Source organism: Xenopus laevis, chromosome 3S (assembly GCF_017654675.1).
Source record: "Xenopus laevis strain J_2021 chromosome 3S, Xenopus_laevis_v10.1, whole genome shotgun sequence".
NCBI classification, from domain to species: domain Eukaryota; kingdom Metazoa; phylum Chordata; class Amphibia; order Anura; family Pipidae; genus Xenopus; species Xenopus laevis.
The window spans coordinates 69,792,363-69,813,159 of record NC_054376.1 but is presented as its reverse complement, the minus strand read 5'-3'; the positions used below and the strand labels follow the sequence as shown (position 1 = coordinate 69,813,159).

Sequence of the window (20,797 nt, the reverse complement as noted above, 5' to 3'; positions counted from 1 at the left end):
GAAAGACATAACCAAATATCCTGCTCCAATCCTGGAGGAGTGCATCCACTGCTTCTGCCAGAGGACATGGTGCCCTGGAGAAGAACCTGCTGCACTTGTGGTTTTTGTCCGTGGCCATAAGATCGATTTCTGGCCTTCCGAACCTTTGTACTACGCCTTGAAAGGTAAGCAGACATAAACTCCATTCTCCTGGTTGCAAGGTGTTGCGGCTGAGAAAGTCTGCCTCCGTATTCTGACTGCCTGGAATATGTAAGGCTGTCAGCCCTTCTAGATTTTCCTCTGCCCACGTCATTATTGGGGCCAGTTCTTTTAGCAGTCGGGCGCTTCTGGTGCCACCTTGCTTCTGCACATAAGACACAGTTGTAACATTGTCTGACTGAATCTTTACCCAGGCATGTAGAATCTTTTCTGAAAAGGCCAGCAACGCCTCTTTCACGGCCCGTAGTTCCAGAATGTTTGAGGAGAAACCCTGCAGGTTCCAATGACCTTGAACACTGCGGCCTTCCAGTACTGCACCCCAGCCTCTCTCTGAAGCGTCTGTCGTGATCACCACATACAGTTTGCAAGGACCATCCCCTGAGTCAAGTTTCCTACAACCAGCCACCAACTTAAACTGTCTTTGGCGACCTCTGAAACTACAATTCGTGAATTTAGTTTCAATTGTCTTGAAGCATTCTCCCTCAGGAAGAATTGTTGGAGAGGCCTCATGTGCCACCTGGCCCACTTCACCATCTGGATCGTAGATGCCATGAGACCTAGGACCGACATGCATGACCTTACTGAGACTCTTTGTTGTTCTTTGAACTGTCTTATTTGTCTCAATATATGCTGTATCTTTTCTTGAGGAAGTGAAACTATTCCTTCCTGCGTATCCAGGTGTGCACCCAAGAAGACCATCCTTTGTGACGGAAGTAAGCTGCTCTTCTCCCAGTTTATTACCCAACCGAACTGTTGGAGTACCAGGATTGTTCTGTCCCTGAATTTCAGAGCTTCCTCTCTTGATGAAGCCACCAACAGAATGTCGTCCAGGTAATGAAATATAGGCACACCTTCTACTCTTAGAAAAGCCACGACCGTGACCAGGACCTTCGTAAATGTTCTTGGGGACGTTGAGAGGCCAAAGGGAAGGCAGGTAAACTGGACATGTTGACCTCTGAAAGCAAATCGAAGATACTTCCGGTGTGTCTTGTGCACTGGTACATGGAAATATGCGTCCTTCAAGTCCAGATTTATTAGCCATGACTGTGGCGGAACTGCTTGTAGGATGGACGTCAGTGATTCCATTTTGAAGCGCCTGCAGTTGACAAACTGATTCAGAGGGCGTAAATCCAGTACCGGTCTGAATGCCCCCGAGGCCTTACGGACTAGAAAGAGCTTCGAATAGAACCCTAAGCCCTGTTGGGACTTCGGAACCCATTCCACTGCCCCTGAGTTCAGGAGTTGATCTACATACTCCTGTAACACTTGGTCCGAACCTGGTACCTGCGGGACTGAAGACATCTTGAACACATTGCGAGACGGCACCCTGTGGAATTCCAACTGATATCCTTCCTGAATCACCCTCAGGACCCATTGGTCTCTGATTTTTGAGGCCCAGACCGCATAAAAGGATGTTAGACGTGCCCCCACTCTGCTGGTCTGAGCCGGCCTGATCTCATTGCTTCTTCTCTGTATGGCTTGAGCTGAAAGTAGAACTTCTCCTATTGGGAGGCCTACTTTCCCCCCTTGTGGGCTTCCAATTTGTCTGTCTTCCGGCAGTCCTTCCATATCTAGGCTGTCTTGAACCACGAAAGGACCTGTTAATGGGGGAACTAGGCCTCCCCCCTTGACGCCTGAATCTCTTCTCCTGCGGCAAAAATACACTCTTGCCCCCGGAAGCCTTCTTAATGATGGAATCGAGTTTCTCACCGAAGAGCATCTCTCCCTCAAACGGTAACTGACATAAGTTCCCCTTAGAGGCTGAATCCGCCAGCCATGGCTTCAGCCACAAAGCCCTTCTTGAGGGCACCGAAAGTGCCATAGTTCTTGAAGCTAGATGTACCAAATCTAGAGAGGTATCGGTCATGAAATCCACCGCTAGCTTCAATTCAGACAACATTTCACGTAACCCAGACCTTTTGACATTAGAAGAAATGGCATCTTCCAGGTTATTCAACCACACCTTCATAGCTCTTGATGTGGAGGTCATAGCTACTGCCGGTCTACAAGTTGCTCCTGCCGCTATAAACGTCTTCTTGAGATTGGTTTCGATACGTTTCTCCATTGGATCACGGAAAGCTGCTGCATCATCCACTGGCAGCGTTGTCTTTCTTGCCAACCTTACCACCGCAGCGTCGACTTTAGGCGGATTGTCCCACAATTTAGAGAAAGACTCCTCCACCGGATACTTTTTTGCAAACTTCCCCTGGATAACAAACTTTTTCTCTGTTCTCTTCCATTCAGAGCTGATGATTTCCTTAATTGAATCATGCACCGGGAAAGTCACCTGTCTTTTCCTGACCGATGGGAAGAATTTATCTGCTGAACTAGACCTAGGTAGCTCTTCCGAAAGACATAGCGTCTTCCTTACTGCCTTTACCAGATTCTCTATCGCTGTAGGATCAAATGCAATCTCTTCCTCAGAAAACACTTCTCCCTCCTCTGAGAGTTCTGAATGTGCGTCCCCAGGAGAATACAATTCTTCATCTGACACATCCGATAGAGACTCATATGGCAAATCTCTGACCCTCTTAGCTTTCCTCTGTACCCCAGAGGTAGAAGCAGTAGCCTCTTGCATGCCTTGTACTACAGCTTGCTTGATGATGGAGACCAGAGCATCCAATTGTGGGGCTCCTGAAGGCCGAGGGTCTGCAGACGCTACTGGGTCCGTAGCTGAAGCCGCTTTCTTTGAGAGAGTAGGCTCCCCTTTCTGCAATTCAGTTGACACATGTAGGCTGAAAATGGAAAAGACAACCATCAGCCACTAATTATCGTTCTCTCTCATTACATCCATATATCCACAGCCAGCTTACCTAGGACCTTTGGGCTGAGATCCTTTTCCAGAGCCAGGCTGATCCATAGTAACCTGTAATACATTATTCCATAAGCATAAATTCAATTACAAAAGCAAGATTCCACTGGAAAGGCACTCACAATCTGTAGCCGAGTGAACCAACGCTCTCCAACTTCCGGCGAAGTGTACTATCACATCCAGCCAAAACGCCAGCCTTGCACACATTGCCAGCGTCTTCTTATTGCGTCACTTCCTGACGCCGTTTTCCTGCGCGTCAGTCCGGGCGCGCGTCTTTCGTGTGCGCCATTCCCGGCGCGCGTCCATTTCCGGGCGCGCGACTTCTTTGAGCACGCGTCTTCCGCGTGCGTCACTTCCGGCACGCGTCACTCCGTTCGCGTCAACTCAGGCGCGCGTCTTACACGCGCTTCCGCGTCCGTACTCGACGCGCGTCCGTGTCAGTATTGGCGCGTGTGCTCTTCCATGGAACAAACACTTTACCCAGCCTCGAATCCATCTGAAACGGCTGATCCTCTGGACTGCTTCATCCTCCTCTCTACCCTTAGGAGGGAATTCTTACAGCAGCTCCAGCACATAACCCTGCCCAACGGGTTCTTCTCACCACAACCCGTATAGGGTGCACTTGGAGGCATCAGAGGGGAGAGAGAGACCCACTCTGGTATGGTAAGCTTAGCAGCCTTTTAGCCATCTGTAGCAGCCTGTAGCAGTCTGTAGCAGCCTGTCGTGACCTGGACAGGAAAAAAGACGAGGATTGCTGGGAGGAGCAAGGTATTTAAACCGATCGTTAACACTTTCCTGTCCAGTGACCTGATAGGCGGGATTAACCCATGTTGGTGAATTGTCTGCCATGGGTGACTTGGGAAACACTGTTTAGAAGAAAGGGTTTCCTTTCAGTGTGGTTCTCAGTTAGATAGAAAGAGGTCCTTTCCTGCTGAACTTTCCCTGTCATCCCCAGGAATGAATCTTCCGATACATGTTCTCTCACATCAGCCAATCTATGTGTGACCTAAGGCACTTGACAATAGCTGGTTTAACAGAGTTTTGGAAGGAAGGGCAGAGATGAGAGTAACTCCGTTACCCCCATCCCATGTCTCTTAAAAGAGAGCCCCAGTGAAACCACTGTTTTTATTTGAATCATGCCTTTAGGTTATGTATCCTATTTTCCTGCATTCGCCATTAAAATCCATTCCTTGGGTATAGTACCATAATCTGAAAGGAAATATTTACTCTGGGACACATGGACAGCTGTACCTATAAAAGCTTGGCACTTCTTCATGCAATCCAAAGAACTGAAGTAAGAGGGGGCGGTGTTCCACACAGACAATTACAATGAAATCGGAAAAGCACTTTTATGCAGAGCAACTGTTCTTGGAAGACATTGCCTATTTATCCTAAAAGTGGCCACAGACACAACAATTACGATCTTTCCAAGAAAGATTGTTCCTTTCAATGCACACATGTAGAGCTGAATTATCAGATAAACAGGTAGAAACAATAGAATGCTACCTGTATCTGATGATTCAACACTAAACAGTGGCCGATGCTTAGTTGCCTTCAAAGGCACCCAATCAAAATTTCCCACCTGGGCCGATGAACAGATATCTGAGTCTTCTGCCGATATCAGTCGGCTTGCCTCCCACCATACATGCACCGAATATCATATGAAATTTGTTTCATACGATATTATATGTGCTTATATGACCACTTTTAGAATGACAGAGAAAAGCAAATTGCATAGGTTTTGAAGAGAGCACTTTGAGAAGCATTATTTAATGTTATGAAGATTTCACATCCTTTTTTAAAAAATCAGATTCTAATTAGTGTAGATTTGAACTGCATGCTGAACACATCAAAACACAGCGTGTATTTTACAACCCGTACATTGAAGTGCACCATATTGTGTTTTGAAGGAGAACTAAATCCTAAAAATGAATATAGCTTGAAAAGTCATTTTATAGCATGCGCTTATTGCACCAGCCTAAAGTTTCAGCTTCTCAATAGCAGCAATGATCCAGGACTTCAAACTTGTCACAGGGGTCACCATCTTGGAAAGTGTCTGTGACATGCTTAGTGGGCTCTGAGCAGCTGATAAGAAGCTAAGCTTGGGGGTTGTTGCAAATTATCAAGCAGAAAATGCATGTCATATAAGTGGATGCTACAGGGCTGATTATTAAATAAGAATGCTAATTAAGCTGCTTTCTGAGCTGTCATGTACAAATAATCAGAATTTTTTACTAATCAGCCTTATATTGTGATATAGAAATGTTTTTTTCAGTATATTGTGCATCGATCACTAAGCTTAGTAAGTGACAGCATCACAGAAAAGAAGATGAGGAGCTACTGGGGCATCTTCAGAGACACAGTCCTTTACTACTAAAGGCATGTGAATGCCTTGGGCTAGTACAGGAGCCGAAAACATAATGTACAACATTTCTACCCTACTTATTTAATAAAACTTTAGTTCTCCTTCAAAAAAACCTAATGAATCCTGGCAGAACAAGTTAGAATCAATAAACTTATACATTTAGGTGCACTCAAATGTTATGTGGGTAATGGATATTGAATGAGAAGCGAACAGATTCCATTTGATTCTGTCCATTGTACCAAAAGCCCTCAGACCTGCCAATTAGTACAACAGTGTGTTCAATTGTGTTTTTGCAACATGCTGCTTCATGCTTTAATGCTCAATCAAAATGAAATGCAAAAATGCACTTGCAAAATGTGCTTTGATGTGAGCATTTCAACAGATGCACATTAATATGCCTGCGGCAGGTCCTTAAAACATCCATTATATTTTTGGAGTAACCGATGTGTGGCCAATATAAATTTTGTAGTATCAATAATTTTTGGAGGCTAAACAATCCTATTAGGTTCAATGTTTAAACTTAGTTTTTTAGCAGAGTTAAATTATGGTAATCCAAATTACAGAAAGACCACTCGGCTAGAAAAACCCAGGTCCTGGGCATTCTGAACAACAGGTCCCATACCAGTATTCTTTCCTCAATTTATACTCACTCCTGTCTGTACTGTGCAGGCTTTCCTTAAACCTCCTTTAGCACAGGCGAATAATTACATGGATTGGTCTGACATTGTGTATTGAAAGAATATGTTGGCCCAAGAGTGAGGTTACCAGATCACTGAAATATATGGAACAGTATTAGAAACTGCAGCTAGAAGGGCTGCACTAAACTCATTTCACCAAAGCACATTCATTACATCACACATATCTCAAGCAATGTGTTAAATTTAATCAACAAGGAAGGCTTAGAAATCAACAATACAGAAGAAACATCAATATTTTGACCTGCAATATTTTTTTTGTGTATTTACTTTAAAAGTAATCTGACACTAGATTGGGAATTATTTCATCAAGGCATTTTAGAAAAGATTTACTATATTGCACTTCAGGGGACCAGATAATAAACTGATGCCATCCAAAGAGGTCAGTGGAGGGAATGCTACTGTGCATCCATAATTTAATTCAGCCATTTAAAACAAGTCCTTTGGTTAGGTACAGATGGGGGAAGAGAAGAAAACGTTAAAATACCATGATCAAATAAATGCCAATCATGTTTGAGCAGCAAAACAGCAGTCACTTACTTACAAACGATATTACTACCCTACCCAAATAGCACAACCTTGCTCTAGCAGCAATTCACAAGGACCGATTCTTTTGAAAAAGTTTAAATTTCTTTCACACGTGTCTATCGTGTCTACAACCAGCAAAATAAGAAGTTCACTTGGGATGTACCAAACCAAGAAAAAAAAGCTTATGTCAGACGAGAACTCCTTTTTAGTAGACTATGAAGAGGTGTCACGGTTTTGTCTGGGAAAAAAATCACTCATTATATGGCCATAGAAAGCAAAGCTATTTCTCATCATATACTACTACTCATGAGATAATTAGCAACTAAGGGTAAAGGCACAGCAAGCAATGTTGGGAGTTGTGCCTGTTGTATTTATTCTTGCTACAAATGTAACATCTTGAAAGCACCAGTCCATTTTCAAATGATTTTAGCATTAGAAACAATTCCACACTTTCCTAACAGGTACATAAATGCATTACTAGGCAAAAAAATAACATAGCTAGGCATTTTGATACCAGATTTGAGGGGGGGGGGGGGAAGCAATAGTCAATATGCTCAAAAATTGGTCAGACAGCTGTTGAAATTTTAGCTTTTGTTCATACTTTTTGTAGCACAACAATAAGCAAAACTGGGCACTGCTGCAAAAATCACAGAAAAAGCAACGTTTGAACTTTGCTGCATCCAAAACCTTGTTTTCTTGTTCTACACATTAAGGATTCATAAACAATCTCTAAACTGATTTTTGCACTTAATAAATACATATTTTATTTACAACTAACACCTGACTTCAACGTAAGAGAGTAAAGGGGTTTAAAAATTGGCATTAAAATTTATTTTGTAAAGTGAAAACCCACAAACTAAGCAATTATTGCATTTCAGTTAAAAACAGCATAGCAAAACATTTAATGGGGGGTGAAGCAGAAAAAAGGTTAGTTAAGGAAGCCACGACAGGTGGCAGCTCCACATCTGCAGGCTATCCTCACTCTTTTCTTGGCAGGGCTCATATCAATAGAATCTGTGCTGAGGTCACCAGAACCTGGAATTTGTAAGGAAAAAAAAGTTAAATCAACAAACAAATCACTGTTATCTTGTGGTCCTTGTACAAACTATCGATGTTGCTTTTTAATTGTTAAACATTAAAATCCACACAAACATAACCTAAGCTTTTTGAAAAGTAAACAATTTCTAGAAACATTGAAATATACATCAATTAAAAAATATGCTGACTTTTCATGATTTTTAATGGTTTGGAACAGTTCCCTGCTGATCTGTCTGACTGCTTCTGATACAAAGTAACAGTAATCGGTCCTCCAAACCCCACAATTCCCTGCACACGTGATTTCAATAAGGAACAGAACATCACAGTGCAATGCATTGTGGGTTATGTAGTTCCTGCATGCTGTCCGTAAACTGTGGAGAAGTTATAATTTGTAACATCAGTTAGTCCCTCCTTCCCTTCCAGGATTTCAAATGATGCAGAAAGAGAAGAACTGTTAAACAGCTGGATTTCAGCATAAATAATGCCATTACTCATACTTTCACAGGTAACTGTGATGGGTATATTAGTGTCTGTGTTATTTGGGTCTCTTTATCAAATTTTGGTTTGGAAGCCAACTAAAAACAAGGTAACAAAGGGGTATCAAGCAAAAGTGAATTGCTGGACCGTATCACAGCTTTTGACACCCTTTACACTGCAGCAATTAAATATCCTAAAAACATTTGCTCAATAATGCTTTCGTTTCATAAATTACCTTTCATTTGGTAATCAAATGTAAGTTCTTCTCCGGCCTTGATACTCCTTGTTGAAAATAATGCAATACGCGGAAGACGTACATCAAGATTGTCAATAAAGACATTAAATACCTGAAGATTTGGATCACACTGTGGAACAAAAAGAGGTTTGATTTAGCAATATACCCAGAATATATTCCAGAAAATCAGGCCACACAAATAACACAATGCTGGAAACATCTAATTTCAGTATTAACATACAAGTTTTCCCCCCAAAATCTGGTATCTGGTATACTGGTGCCCTGACTATACTCTGGACTGCATGGACCTACACTTTTGATGATGCTGCAGATTGTCAGGAGAGAATCAGAGAGATGCATTGTCTGGTACATTATCAGTCCAGTTTCAGAGGATGGAGCTGAAGCATGCCAGAATTATGAAGCATCTCGGAATTAAACTGTCTAAATCTGCTTGTAATAGTAATTGTAAATTTTACATTCCCATTAAGATTAATTGATGAGTGCTGTAATAAGTGCCTAAGAAACAAGTGTCATTTATAAGGTATGCATTTCTGAATTATATTTAAATGCTGGAGTGACACAAATATATGGGGAGCTACAGACTTTATCTGGGGCAAGAAGAATAGAAACATTTAATATGTTTGCCTGTTTTGAGCATTCTTTCCACCACCTTAAAGGGATACTGTCATGGGAAAGAAAAAAAAAATTCAAAATGAATCAGTTAATAGTGCTGCTCCAGCAGAATTCTGCAATGAAATTCATTTTTCAAAAGAGCAAACAGATTTTTTTATTTCCCAGCTGCCCCAAGTCATGTGACTTGTGCTCTGATAAACTTCAATCACTTTTTACTGCTGTACTGCAAGTTGGAGTGATATCAACCCCTCCCTTTTTCCCCCCAGCAGCCAAACAAAAGAACAATGGGAAGGTAACCAGATAACAGCTCCCTAACACAAGATAACAACTGCCTGGTAGATCTAAGAACAACACTCAATAGTAAAAACCCATGTCTAACTGAGACACATTCAGTAACATTGAGAAGGAAAAACAGCAGCCTGCCAAAAAGCATTTCTCTCTTAAAGTGCAGACACAAGTCACATGACCAGGGGTAGCTCTTTTGAGAAATGGATTTCAGTGCAGAATTCTGCTGGAGCAGCACTATTAACTGATTCATTTTGAAAAAAAATTTTTTTCCCATGACAGTATCCCTTTAAAGGAACAGTTCAGTATAAAAATAAGAACTGGGTAAATAGATAGGCTGTGCAAAATAAAAAATGTTTCCAATATAGTTACGTTAGCCAAAAATGGAAACTAGAAAAGCTGGAGTGACTGGATGTCTAATACAACAGAACACTTCTTCCTGCTTTGCATTTCTCTTGGTTTCCACTGATTGCTTACCAGGCAGTAACCATTCAGTGACTTGAGAGGGGGGCACATGGGTCATATCTGTTGCTTTTGAATCTGAGCTGCATGCTGTAATAAGTGCCTAAGAAACAAGTGTCATTTATAAGGTATGCATTTCTGAATTATATTTAAATGCTTGAGTGACACAAATATATGGGGAGCTACAGACTTTATCTGGGGCAAGAAGAATAGAAACATTTAATATGTTTGCCTGTTTTGAGCATTCTTTCCACCACCTTAAAGGGATACTGTCATGGGAAAGAAAAAAAAAATTCAAAATGAATCAGTTAATAGTGCTGCTCCAGCAGAATTCTGCAATGAAATTCATTTTTCAAAAGAGCAAACAGATTTTTTTATTTCCCAGCTGCCCCAAATCATGTGACTTGTGCTCTGATAAACTTCAATCACTTTTTACTGCTGTACTGCAAGTTGGAGTGATATCAACCCCTCCCTTTTTCCCCCCAGCAGCCAAACAAAAGAACAATGGGAAGGTAACCAGATAACAGCTCCCTAACACAAGATAACAACTGCCTGGTAGATCTAAGAACAACACTCAATAGTAAAAACCCATGTCTAACTGAGACACATTCAGTAACATTGAGAAGGAAAAACAGCAGCCTGCCAAAAAGCATTTCTCTCTTAAAGTGCAGACACAAGTCACATGACCAGGGGTAGCTCTTTTGAGAAATGGATTTCAGTGCAGAATTCTGCTGGAGCAGCACTATTAACTGATTCATTTTGAAAAAAAATTTTTTTCCCATGACAGTATCCCTTTAAAGGAACAGTTCAGTATAAAAATAAGAACTGGGTAAATAGATAGGCTGTGCAAAATAAAAAATGTTTCCAATATAGTTACGTTAGCCAAAAATGGAAACTAGAAAAGCTGGAGTGACTGGATGTCTAATACAACAGAACACTTCTTCCTGCTTTGCATTTCTCTTGGTTTCCACTGATTGCTTACCAGGCAGTAACCATTCAGTGACTTGAGAGGGGGGCACATGGGTCATATCTGTTGCTTTTGAATCTGAGCTGCATGCTGAGGATCAATTGCAAACTCACTGAACAGTTATGTCCCATGTGCCCCCCCCTCAAGTCACTGACTAACTCAGAGAGAGCTAGTGTTCAGTATATTCTGACAGACATCAAGTCACTCCAGCCTTTATAGATTAAATTTTTGGCTAACTAACGTTATTAGAAACATTTTTGATTTTGCAAAGCCCATTTACCCAGTTTTGTTCCTTAAAGGGCCCTTACACACAGGCGTTGATTCCATTATATTCTGCCTGTTGTACTCATGAGCATTCTGAATTGCGTTTTACTCTATTCGTGTTTCACAGTGTTTGCTTAGACGTAGCATGTTGCATTTCCTCGAGCTTCTCGCTCTTTCAGCCATCAATAAAACGGAGGGATACATTTGGAACAGGAAAGAAACGCACTTATTTTCATTAAAAAAAAAGTGTTTAAGCACCATACATGGTTTTTTGTGCTCAGCACGCCTTTAACACAGAAAAAATGCCTTTGTTTAAGAGCCCTTAGACTGGCAGAGAACCACTATAAGATTTTAATCTTTCCATCATTTCACTTCCAGCTATAAAGGAATGGGTCTGCTTACACTGTGATTCACAAAATGTGAGACGTTTCCATATCGAGCTGCATCCACTGTAAACTCATCTGCCTCATAGTCTAAATCAAAGAGATATGTAATTCCTCTGCTGTCATACTGTTGGCCCCTTCTCTCTGCCTCCTCACTTGTTATTACCTGATTGGGGAAATAAAAAAAAGCATTAAAACATTTTTTCATTATTAATTGGAAGTGATACACTGTTGTACACATTATAATTTTAAAGGACAGAGAAGTATGGTCTAGTCTAGTGAGTAGTCCTCCTGTGTACTAATCAACATATTAGGCCATTTGTCCGTCCAGTAAAAATCTGGTATTACGGTCAAGCCTTAAGAGTATTTTACCACTATAATCCTTTGCAAAAACCCTTAATGTAAACATTTTAGATAGATTATGGATCTGTTTTCCCAGAGTGCTCGGGACCTGTTATTTCCGAATAAGGGATCTTTCAATAATTTGGATCTCCACAAGTCTACTAAAAATAAACCCTATAGGCAATGTTCCTTCTCAGCTATGTGCATAATAAAAAAAAAAAAAAAAAAAAAAAAAAAAAAGGTATAAGTGATGTCAACCGGAAATAAAATTTCATCTAAAGAAAGTGATTTAAATTCTGAGCAACTATCTATTTTACTTTCAATCAACAAAATGTAATGGTTTTAAAGTTATTTGTAATTGCATTTAAAAGCACCATTGGTATTTCCCTTGCTATTCATTGCCCTGATGGATCTGACCTGATTGTAGCAGAAGACAAGACTTGCAATACATTTTTTTGTAGTAAGTAACTAGACATAGATTCTAGACAGGTACCCCTTAATGGGGTTATTAACCTTCCAAACACATTTTTCAGTTCAGTTGTTTTCAGATTGTTCCCCAAAAAATAAGGCTTTAATTACTTTCCATTATTTAATTTTTAATGTTTTTCCAAAATCTAAGTTTAAATTTGAATGTTCCTGTCTCTGGTGTTTGATTCTGGCAGCTCAGAAATTTAGGTACAGACTCTAAACTGTTACAATTTTGCAACATATAGTTGTAAAATTTCTCAGCAACTATTGTATCAATTTCAAGTTGCCTGTAATGAAACCCAGAGATTTCTTCAGAAGGGACAAAGATAAGAAATGTATCAACTAAATGTATCAATTTAGAACAGTTTACAGGGTTGGCGACCCCCCTCCCAGAGCTGCTTTAGAAGGTGAAAAAGAGACACTTAACACTTCAATATTTGAAAAACGGTGACACAGAAAATAGAAAGTAATTGGAATAAGTTGTTATTTCTGGTGATCTATCGGAAAACTAGTTGTTTGAAGGTGAACAACACTTTTAAAAGTCATCACGACATTCAGTAGCAAAACTACTGCTTTAATGTGTTTGCATTATTTAATTAGCAAAATAACTTCTTTCCACTTTAGGAACCTTACCTATACTTTTTGAATAGCTAGCTCTGAATATGAGTCCTGTCCTTCACACTTTTGAGCCCCACCCACAGGTACAGAGCAGAGAGGACGACAAAACACAAGGCACAGCTTCAGAACATTGATGGGTAGAAAAGGATATGTTCTGCAAAAATAAAGGTAAAGTTTCTACATGTCGAAAAAGAGCAATTTTAAGTATAAAAATATAAAACCAAAAGCATAAATAGCTTATACAATTGAATGTAGTGATGACTTAACATGCAAGGCCATATCAAAGAAGAAGTAATAAATGAAAACAGTGATACGGGAAAAGAGTGGTGTTATAGCAGTATAACAGAATCAGTAGTTTCACACAAAGCCTTTAGTGACGTCCAATGACAATCAAATGAAAGTGCAAGAACTGGTTCCCTTGAAAACAATATACGGTAATGTAAAAAATACATGGTGTTTGTATTGCAGATACCTGCAGCCGCAATCTGAACTATCAGGTTTAAATGACAGATTATTTTAACAGTCCCATCCTAAATTGGATATGGAGTACATAGGTTTAATGTTATTTGAAAATGTAACACAAGGAGCTACAGGGTTAGTGATCTTTACTGCCAAAAGATCTGTGTTGGCCTTGGAATGGTACAAAAGCCCAAAACATAAACCATTTCTAGCCTATTCTTTGAGATTTATTCACCTTTAAAATCCAAAACAGTGGTAAACAATAAAACACTGCCTGGCATACAGTATATGGAAGGGAGACTGTTCATTTGCATTTCATGTGTGTCACAGACATTGTTGAATTCATTCTGGGTGTACAGTGTGAAAGTCTGCATTCAATACATACCTCCCCAACATATTCCATCACAAAACTATTTTTCTTTATTTTCTGGAGTGTCCTCACGCCCCAACCACGGCCATTGTCTGTCCTAAAGATGCATAAAGAATAAGGTGGTCCCTTTTGCACCACCCGGTTAGGACAATCAGGACCACATTTGCATCTTGAATTGCATTCATAAATTGGTCTTCCCGGTGGGATTTTTATCTGCTTGTGTTCATTATATGCAAAGAGGACTCCTGCTTCTGTGGGACAACATTTGCCTTTAAAGCAGTCCGAGCATTCACAGCCAACAATGGCTTCACCCAATGTGTTTACTCCAGGAGAGGCCTTGTAATCGTTGATATAGTAAAAGTCTATAGGAGGACCTTCTAAATCAACAACATTTTCAACAAAGAGCATACCACTATGGGATTTTTTCCTGTTCAGCTCTTCTTCCCAGCGCCGTAGAACAATCCTCTGTTTAGCTTTTTTGACTATATAGTCAGAAAGAGAAGGGTCCAAAGACTTAATATTATTTTTTATGACCCCTTTTTTATTTGGTTTAAGTGCATAGAAATACTTATAAAGATCACTGTAAAACTGTTTTAGGAGTGTAGGGCATTTCAAGTTTCTTGTAGGCTCCCACGAATTTGAAGACTCTGGCCATCCCTTCCACTTCACAAGAAATTTTTCCACACCCTACAAAAAATAAAAACTTTAATCTTCTTGCAAATTTTATACAACATAAAATCTGAATATAAAGTACCATTAATTCACAATATTACAGGTATAGGACCCGTTATCCAGAATTCTAGGGACCTGGGGTTTTCCAGATAACGATCTTTATGTTATTTGGATCGTCATACCTAAAGTCAAGTGGAAAATCATATCAACATTAAATAAAGCCAATAAACTGGTTTTCCTTATAATAAGGATGAATTAAATCTTAGTTTGCATGAAGTAAAACCTACTGTTTTATTATTACAGAAAAAAAGGGAAATCATTTAAAAAAAAATTTAGATTATAAAAGGAATCTATGGGAGACGGCCTTTGGATCTCCCTCCCCAACATCTTATTCTGAAGCCAAAATATAGTCATAAATTAAAATACAGTAAAACCATGATTTTACGTTTCACAGAATTGACACCTTTTCTTCATGGTCCCATACAGGCAAGTGTTTCTTCCTGGGATCTTATGAATTCATGGAACTAAAGCCATTTTGAGGCAATTCCCATGGAAATTGTGGTTCTACTGTAATATACAGTTTCTATACTTCTAGGAAGACTCTACACTAGTGCTAGAAGTGTTGGGTGTAGTTTGCTTCCATTCATCTTACCTTTTCAATCCTGTAGTCGCATAGATATTCTACTTCATAATTATTTAGATTTTTCTTGGTAATTCCAATGCTTGTACAAGTGAGCATTTCTTTTCGGCAGAACTCCTGCAACGTTTCGATGGAAGCAAGGCATGGTACACACCAAGCTGTAGGGATAACCAACAAAATATTATATATAGATCATAAACTAACATGTTTGGCAGAGATATACAAAAGTATTTTAAAACAAAGGGAGTGCCTCATGGGTGACTATTGCTCAGTGCAAATATCTGGTTGTACCTTGCTGAAGTTAAAGGGTAAATAAAAAACCCCATTTTGACATAAGCTTTTTCAATTGGGATTATTTAAATCATATATTTTAATAAAAAAAGATATATTACATACATACCTGCACTATCAAACGGTGTCTACACACATTTTCTACACAAAGTGTTTTGTCTAGCTCAGATTTTTTTTTTTTAATCCAAGTTACTTTGCTAATTAAGGGCAACAGCTCAGAGCCACTCCTCACTAGTTTTAGGTTAAATGCAATGAATATGCAGAGCTGGAAACTGGTTTCCAACGATATGTCAGACCTCAGTGCTCTATTAAAAGAGTTAGGAGTTGGAAAATTTTTGGCGACTCCGAATCCAGATACCCAAAATTGCTCCCAACTCCACAGCTCTGATTTTTTTCTCTTATATTATCCACATGCATTTATAAAACTCAAACATATTCTGCAGTGCTGTACAATAAAAGGTTGTATACATTAAACAAAGATTAACATACAAAAACCAATAAAGAATACAAAAAGTAAAAAGAACCCTGCCCAAAAGAGTATACAGTCTAAAAGGAGAATGGGTTAAGATGTAAGGAGTGGAAAAGGGCAATATCGGTGAGAAACAGAACTATGCATTCACAACATACAGTGCACACTGAACCTATGTCAAGCCAGATGACAGTTAAGGGTAGTGACACACAGGGAGATTTGTAGCCCACGTTTTTAAAAGCATGTTTCTGCAACAAGTCGTTTGTTTTGTCTTGCCATAGAGAAAAATGTAAATTGCCAGCTACTACACACACAATGCTATTTGAAATCACCTGTAGTCCCAAAATGCACAGAGACCCTTTTTGGAGCGATTTATCAGAAAAAGCATGGCTATTCAAAAATAGTGAAAATCTGCACTAGCAAAACACACAAGGAGGTTAGTAGCCATGATAGTATGCAAATCCGTGTGTGTGGGGCTTGTCAGAAGTACTTAAGAACATATGGCCGTCATTTCTCATCATTCGCATACAAAGATACAATACTCGTGTGAAAATACCTTTTTTAAAGCATTTCTTTGACACAGATAGGCTCATTGATCTTGTTGAAGAACGTCCAGAACGTCAGAAAGCACCATGGTGCACTATGGGATGAAAATCGCTCGGAAGCCAAAGTTGTCGGAAATCTTTGTTTGCAAAAAGACAATCGTCTTGTGGCCGAAACTCGCTTTTTTTTTTAAAAAAAAAAATTGTGATGACAAAGCTCCCTCCCTAGCCTCAGCTTTTTTAAAGAAATTGTGTTATAAGAGACCTTTTGATTTGGGAGATAAGCAAAATGTAGGAAAGAAATTCAGAAGGGGTGCACGTCTTGCAAAGCCTTGAATGTATCTAGAGGCAAGTTCAGAGATGCAGAGTGGGGCTTAGGGACTGCTTTAAATGTGAGGGTACTGGATGCCAATACAGAGACTGAATGGCAAAGGAGAAGCGGTGGAATTCTGCTGATTCACTGAACATGCTTTGTGATCCTGTCAGTTATCTTAGGAGCCGGTTCACACTCATACTGTATATATAGAATATAAATGTCACAATATAAGGCTGATTTATAATTAATTTAATTGGCATCAGAATTGATTAATCATCCCTGTAGCATCCACTTATATGACAAGCCACCCAAAACTGCTTCATGTTTCGCTACAACCCCAAAGCTATTATATAACCTGTAGTAGAGCTGAGAAGCAAACATTTTTTTTTTCATCCGTGCAGGTTATAAACACAAAAACCTTGTCATCACTTGACCTTAAAGGATAACAGATCCAATTTATATGGCCACAGTGCCTTGGGTGATCTGTACTGCTCATTTTAAACAAAAGTATATTCTATTAAGATATTGTTTACAACTGATAAATGAAGCATATACCTCAACTACTGCCTTGATAAACCAGATCTTTATGTGCCCAGCCAGTTAAAAAGTTACCCACACCAGTATTAAAATAAAATGACATTGGATGGAATTAACCAGAGCTATGACAACGTCCTGCACACACAATGCAGACGTTTCTTTTGATGGTACAGATGTTCCCTGGATATCTGGCAGGGTCTCTCTAGAATCTCTGATTTTCAGTGTTGGAACCGCACACACAGCTTGATACATAAAGGTTTAACACCCAGTTTTATTTGTCCACAGAGTGCAACAGTGAGATAATGTTTCAAGTTTCATCCAAGCCACTCTTCATCTGATCCACACTGCAAATCAGAACTGGATGGTAGTAAGACAACTCAGTTTTCAGTTAAAAAAGTTATCAACACAATCCAATGCAATAAAGACATGTATGTGCATTCCGCCATTTTGAAGGCACAGAGATTCCGATTATCAAGGCATACAACAGAAATTCACTCATTCAAAGAATGGACCACTCTCAGCTTTTCAGGGACCTATTTGTGCTAGGGCTTTAATAGCAGCCAGATATATGGAGTTCCCATTTGGACCCATGCAGATCCCTAATAGACATACACTCCAAAGGGAGTTTTAAAAGAGATGAATGTGTATTATACAGGATCACTTATTCCGGATTAAGACCAACATTTCAATACTCGTTGGGATCTTTAGCCAGGCCTTCTGTGAGAATTGCTGCAAACTCTTTAACATGAATAAAAGCAATCTAAAGAGAAACGGGAGGCTGGAAAACCTGCCACCCACATATAATAGGCTGTTAGCAATGTTGAGGCCTTTGGCCCAACCTGCATATCCAAGAGGACACCATAGATAGAAGTTATTGTAATAAGTGAGAAGAAGCAGTTATTAAATCTACAGGCCTTCCAGGGCAGTCTGCGGATGTGCACCCCTAGCACCCCCGGACTGGCAATCTGTGGGTTCTGGCAAATGTGAGAGGGCTGCTGTAAGGGGCCATAGACTGACACTATATATTGGTCTGGTGGGGGCTGTTTGGGCTGACTGGGCCTCTATGTACCTAAAATGCCAGGGCCTATTTTGAACCTCAGCCCAGACCTAATCCCTAGAATATACATTGCTGGCTGATGTTAATCACATTGGGTTTATACAGGGGGCACTTATTCACTGCATGCTTAGGGAAAAGGTTATAAAAGATTGAACTCTGTGCGGGCCATAAAACTCTCTTTGAGAGCCACATAAGTGCCACCATTTGAGCAGCCTTGTGCTACATTCATTAACAGGCACATTCGGGACACTGTCCTACAGCTGAGTTCAACTAGACCTCCCACCACCCTAAGAAGCAGCTGTAAGAATAAATGCAGCGATCCAGACTCAGGCTCCTGATACATGCGCACAATAAACATCAGTCTTGCGTCATGAGGACGAATTAATGCGCACTGGAAGTAAAGTTCTTCTAACTGAGACGTATAGGGGTTTCTCCGCATCTAAGTGAATGAATGAAACGAATGCCGCTGTTCCACGCACTGACACTGTGAAGCAACACTCAGCGACACTGCACCAAAAGAGCCCCAACGTAGTTTCCACTTTATTTCATCACACCTTCACTGATAACCTCAGGAAGGGACATATACTGATAGCGTAACACTTACCTCCACGCGCTGCAGCCATGTTGTACCGCCGCTATCACTCTAATTTACATCTCGTGACGTCAGAGACGCGGAGACGAGGTCCTTATGCAAGCCACGCCCATGACAGCCTTTTCTCTGTACACAAAGTGAGCTTGGCTTGTTGAGCGTCACAAGTAGGTGTTGCGTTCCGAAGAGAGCGGTTAACTTGAATAAATTCTGTTTGCCGCCAAACTGGTTTCCTGTTTGCATCTCTATCAACACCATCCAGTCCCTTGCCGAAGACTGACTCGTTACTGCCCGCTTATTATAGTGCAAATGAGCTCTTCGTGACTGGTTTCACGTATTTACTACACATGTAATGGTGTTCTATTAAATGCAACGTGTTCTTTAACTCCTTATTGATTAGGGCAGCGTTTGAAAGTGAAAACGACTTTTTAAAGAGAGAACTGAGTAGTTACTGGCGGCAAGTCACCCACAAAGTCCAACTAGAGACTTATTTTTGTACTAAAGTTGCTTAAAAAGGGGTAACTTTTTTTATGTTATAGAACAGTCAGTTCTAAGTAATTTTTCAATTGGTTTTCATTATTTTGTATAGTTATTTGCCTTTTTCTACTGATTCTTTGCAGCTGCCAAATGGGACGTCGCTGACTCCCTTCTAAAAAACAAATGCTCTGTAAGGCTACAAATGTATTGTTATTGTTACTTTTTATTACTGATCCTTCATATTCGAATCAATGCATGGTTGCTAGGGTTATTTGGATCCTAGCTACCAGATTGCTTAAGATGCAAATTGAAGAGCTGCTGAATAAAAAGCTAAATAACTCAAAAACCTTCAATAATAAAAAATGAAAACAAATGACAAATTGTCTCAGAATATCACTCTCTAAATCTTGCTAAAAGTTATCTCAAAGGTGAAAACCCTCTTTAAATCTGTATCTGCCATAATGGTTGCATATTGTAATAAATATGTTACATAGCTTTAAAATGTTACATTTTAATCTTATACATTTGCATGACAACAATAAAACCAAGTCTGATATTTTAGGCCTCCCCCATCCAGCTCAGCTGTCTCCATCAATAACCATGGTGGACCATACTACTAAGGTAGTAGGGCTCAAATTTGTGTTATTCCTTTACAGAAAGTAAAGAAAAGGGAATAATCGGCTGTTCCAAAAAAAAAAGAGTAGTGCCTGCATTCTTCTTTACAAGATTCACTGTATAAACCGAAAAAGCTTTCAAGATTTTGCTTTCCATTGAATCACTGAACTAATATTTAGTTGTATAATCACTGTTTCTGAGAAATGCTGTTCATCTGTGTTGCATGGAGTCCACCAACTTCTGCCATCTGTTACATTCCACAATTCTTCTGCATTTTTGATGTCATCCCACAAGTTTTCTTTAGAATTAAGGTCCAGGGATTGGGTTGGCCACTCCATAACATCAATCTTGTTGGTCGCTTTGTTGGCTTTGGCTCCTTTTGTCAGCTTTGGCTGTTTGGTTCCAATTTTGGCAGCACGGCCGAGCCCCCCTTAACACTTATAAGTTGCCCCCTGATGTGGCCCTGACGCCATTGCCTGCCCTGGTTGCAGCGGGACTGACTGTCTACCTATACCCAGGCAGTCCAGTTGCAACCAGGACAGGGCCAATAGTTTAAATGGACAGGGGCATCTTGCAAAAGAATTGTATCTTGCCCCCACTGCATAAAATTGAAGGTGATACGTGGCATGTGTAAACTTGTGAGTCACTTGATTTGTTTTGTTTTGTTTTTTTGCATCATGGGTTACATACAGCTCCCTCAATGGGCCCCACGTAGTTGCAGGGTTTGCCCCTCTATAGTTAAACCACTATAAAGGAAGAAGAATGATAAGAAACTACTATACAGCTGATTTTTGGCATATTTCAGATAAACTGAATGTCCTGTAAATCAGACCCATGTTATCACAATCACTTAGATCCATCTGGGGTTATGTTTAAAAACAAAAAAAAGTTCACCTCATCTAGTAACCAAAAGATTCCAACCAGCAGGTACTACGGATCACTTGTTTGTAAGACAAACATTTAATTGGTTTCTATGGGTTACAAGACCTGGTG

At 39.9% G+C, this 20,797-nt stretch overlaps 1 protein-coding gene across 3 annotated transcripts; it reads right to left on the bottom strand.

The window, feature by feature from the left end:
• Positions 1-6,238: 6,238 nt before the first annotated feature.
• Positions 6,239-18,966, bottom strand: suv39h2.S (suppressor of variegation 3-9 homolog 2 S homeolog). 3 transcript variants are annotated; one of them, XM_018255733.2, is made up of 7 exons: positions 18,728-18,966; positions 16,228-17,410; positions 14,924-15,069; positions 13,615-14,286; positions 11,362-11,508; positions 8,349-8,478; positions 6,239-7,633 (listed from the first exon to the last, which is right to left on the bottom strand). In XM_018255733.2, the coding sequence occupies exons 2-7, from the start codon at positions 16,262-16,264 to the stop codon at positions 7,527-7,529; spliced, it is 1,239 nt and encodes a 412-aa protein (XP_018111222.1). In that variant the 5' UTR covers positions 16,265-17,410; positions 18,728-18,966; the 3' UTR covers positions 6,239-7,526. The 3 variants fall into 3 exon arrangements, with proteins under 3 accessions (XP_018111222.1, XP_041444399.1, XP_018111224.1); XM_041588465.1 differs by having other exon boundaries at positions 17,332-17,410; positions 18,728-18,953; XM_018255735.2 differs by lacking the exon at positions 16,228-17,410 and having other exon boundaries at positions 18,728-18,958.
• Positions 18,967-20,797: the final 1,831 nt, after the last annotated feature.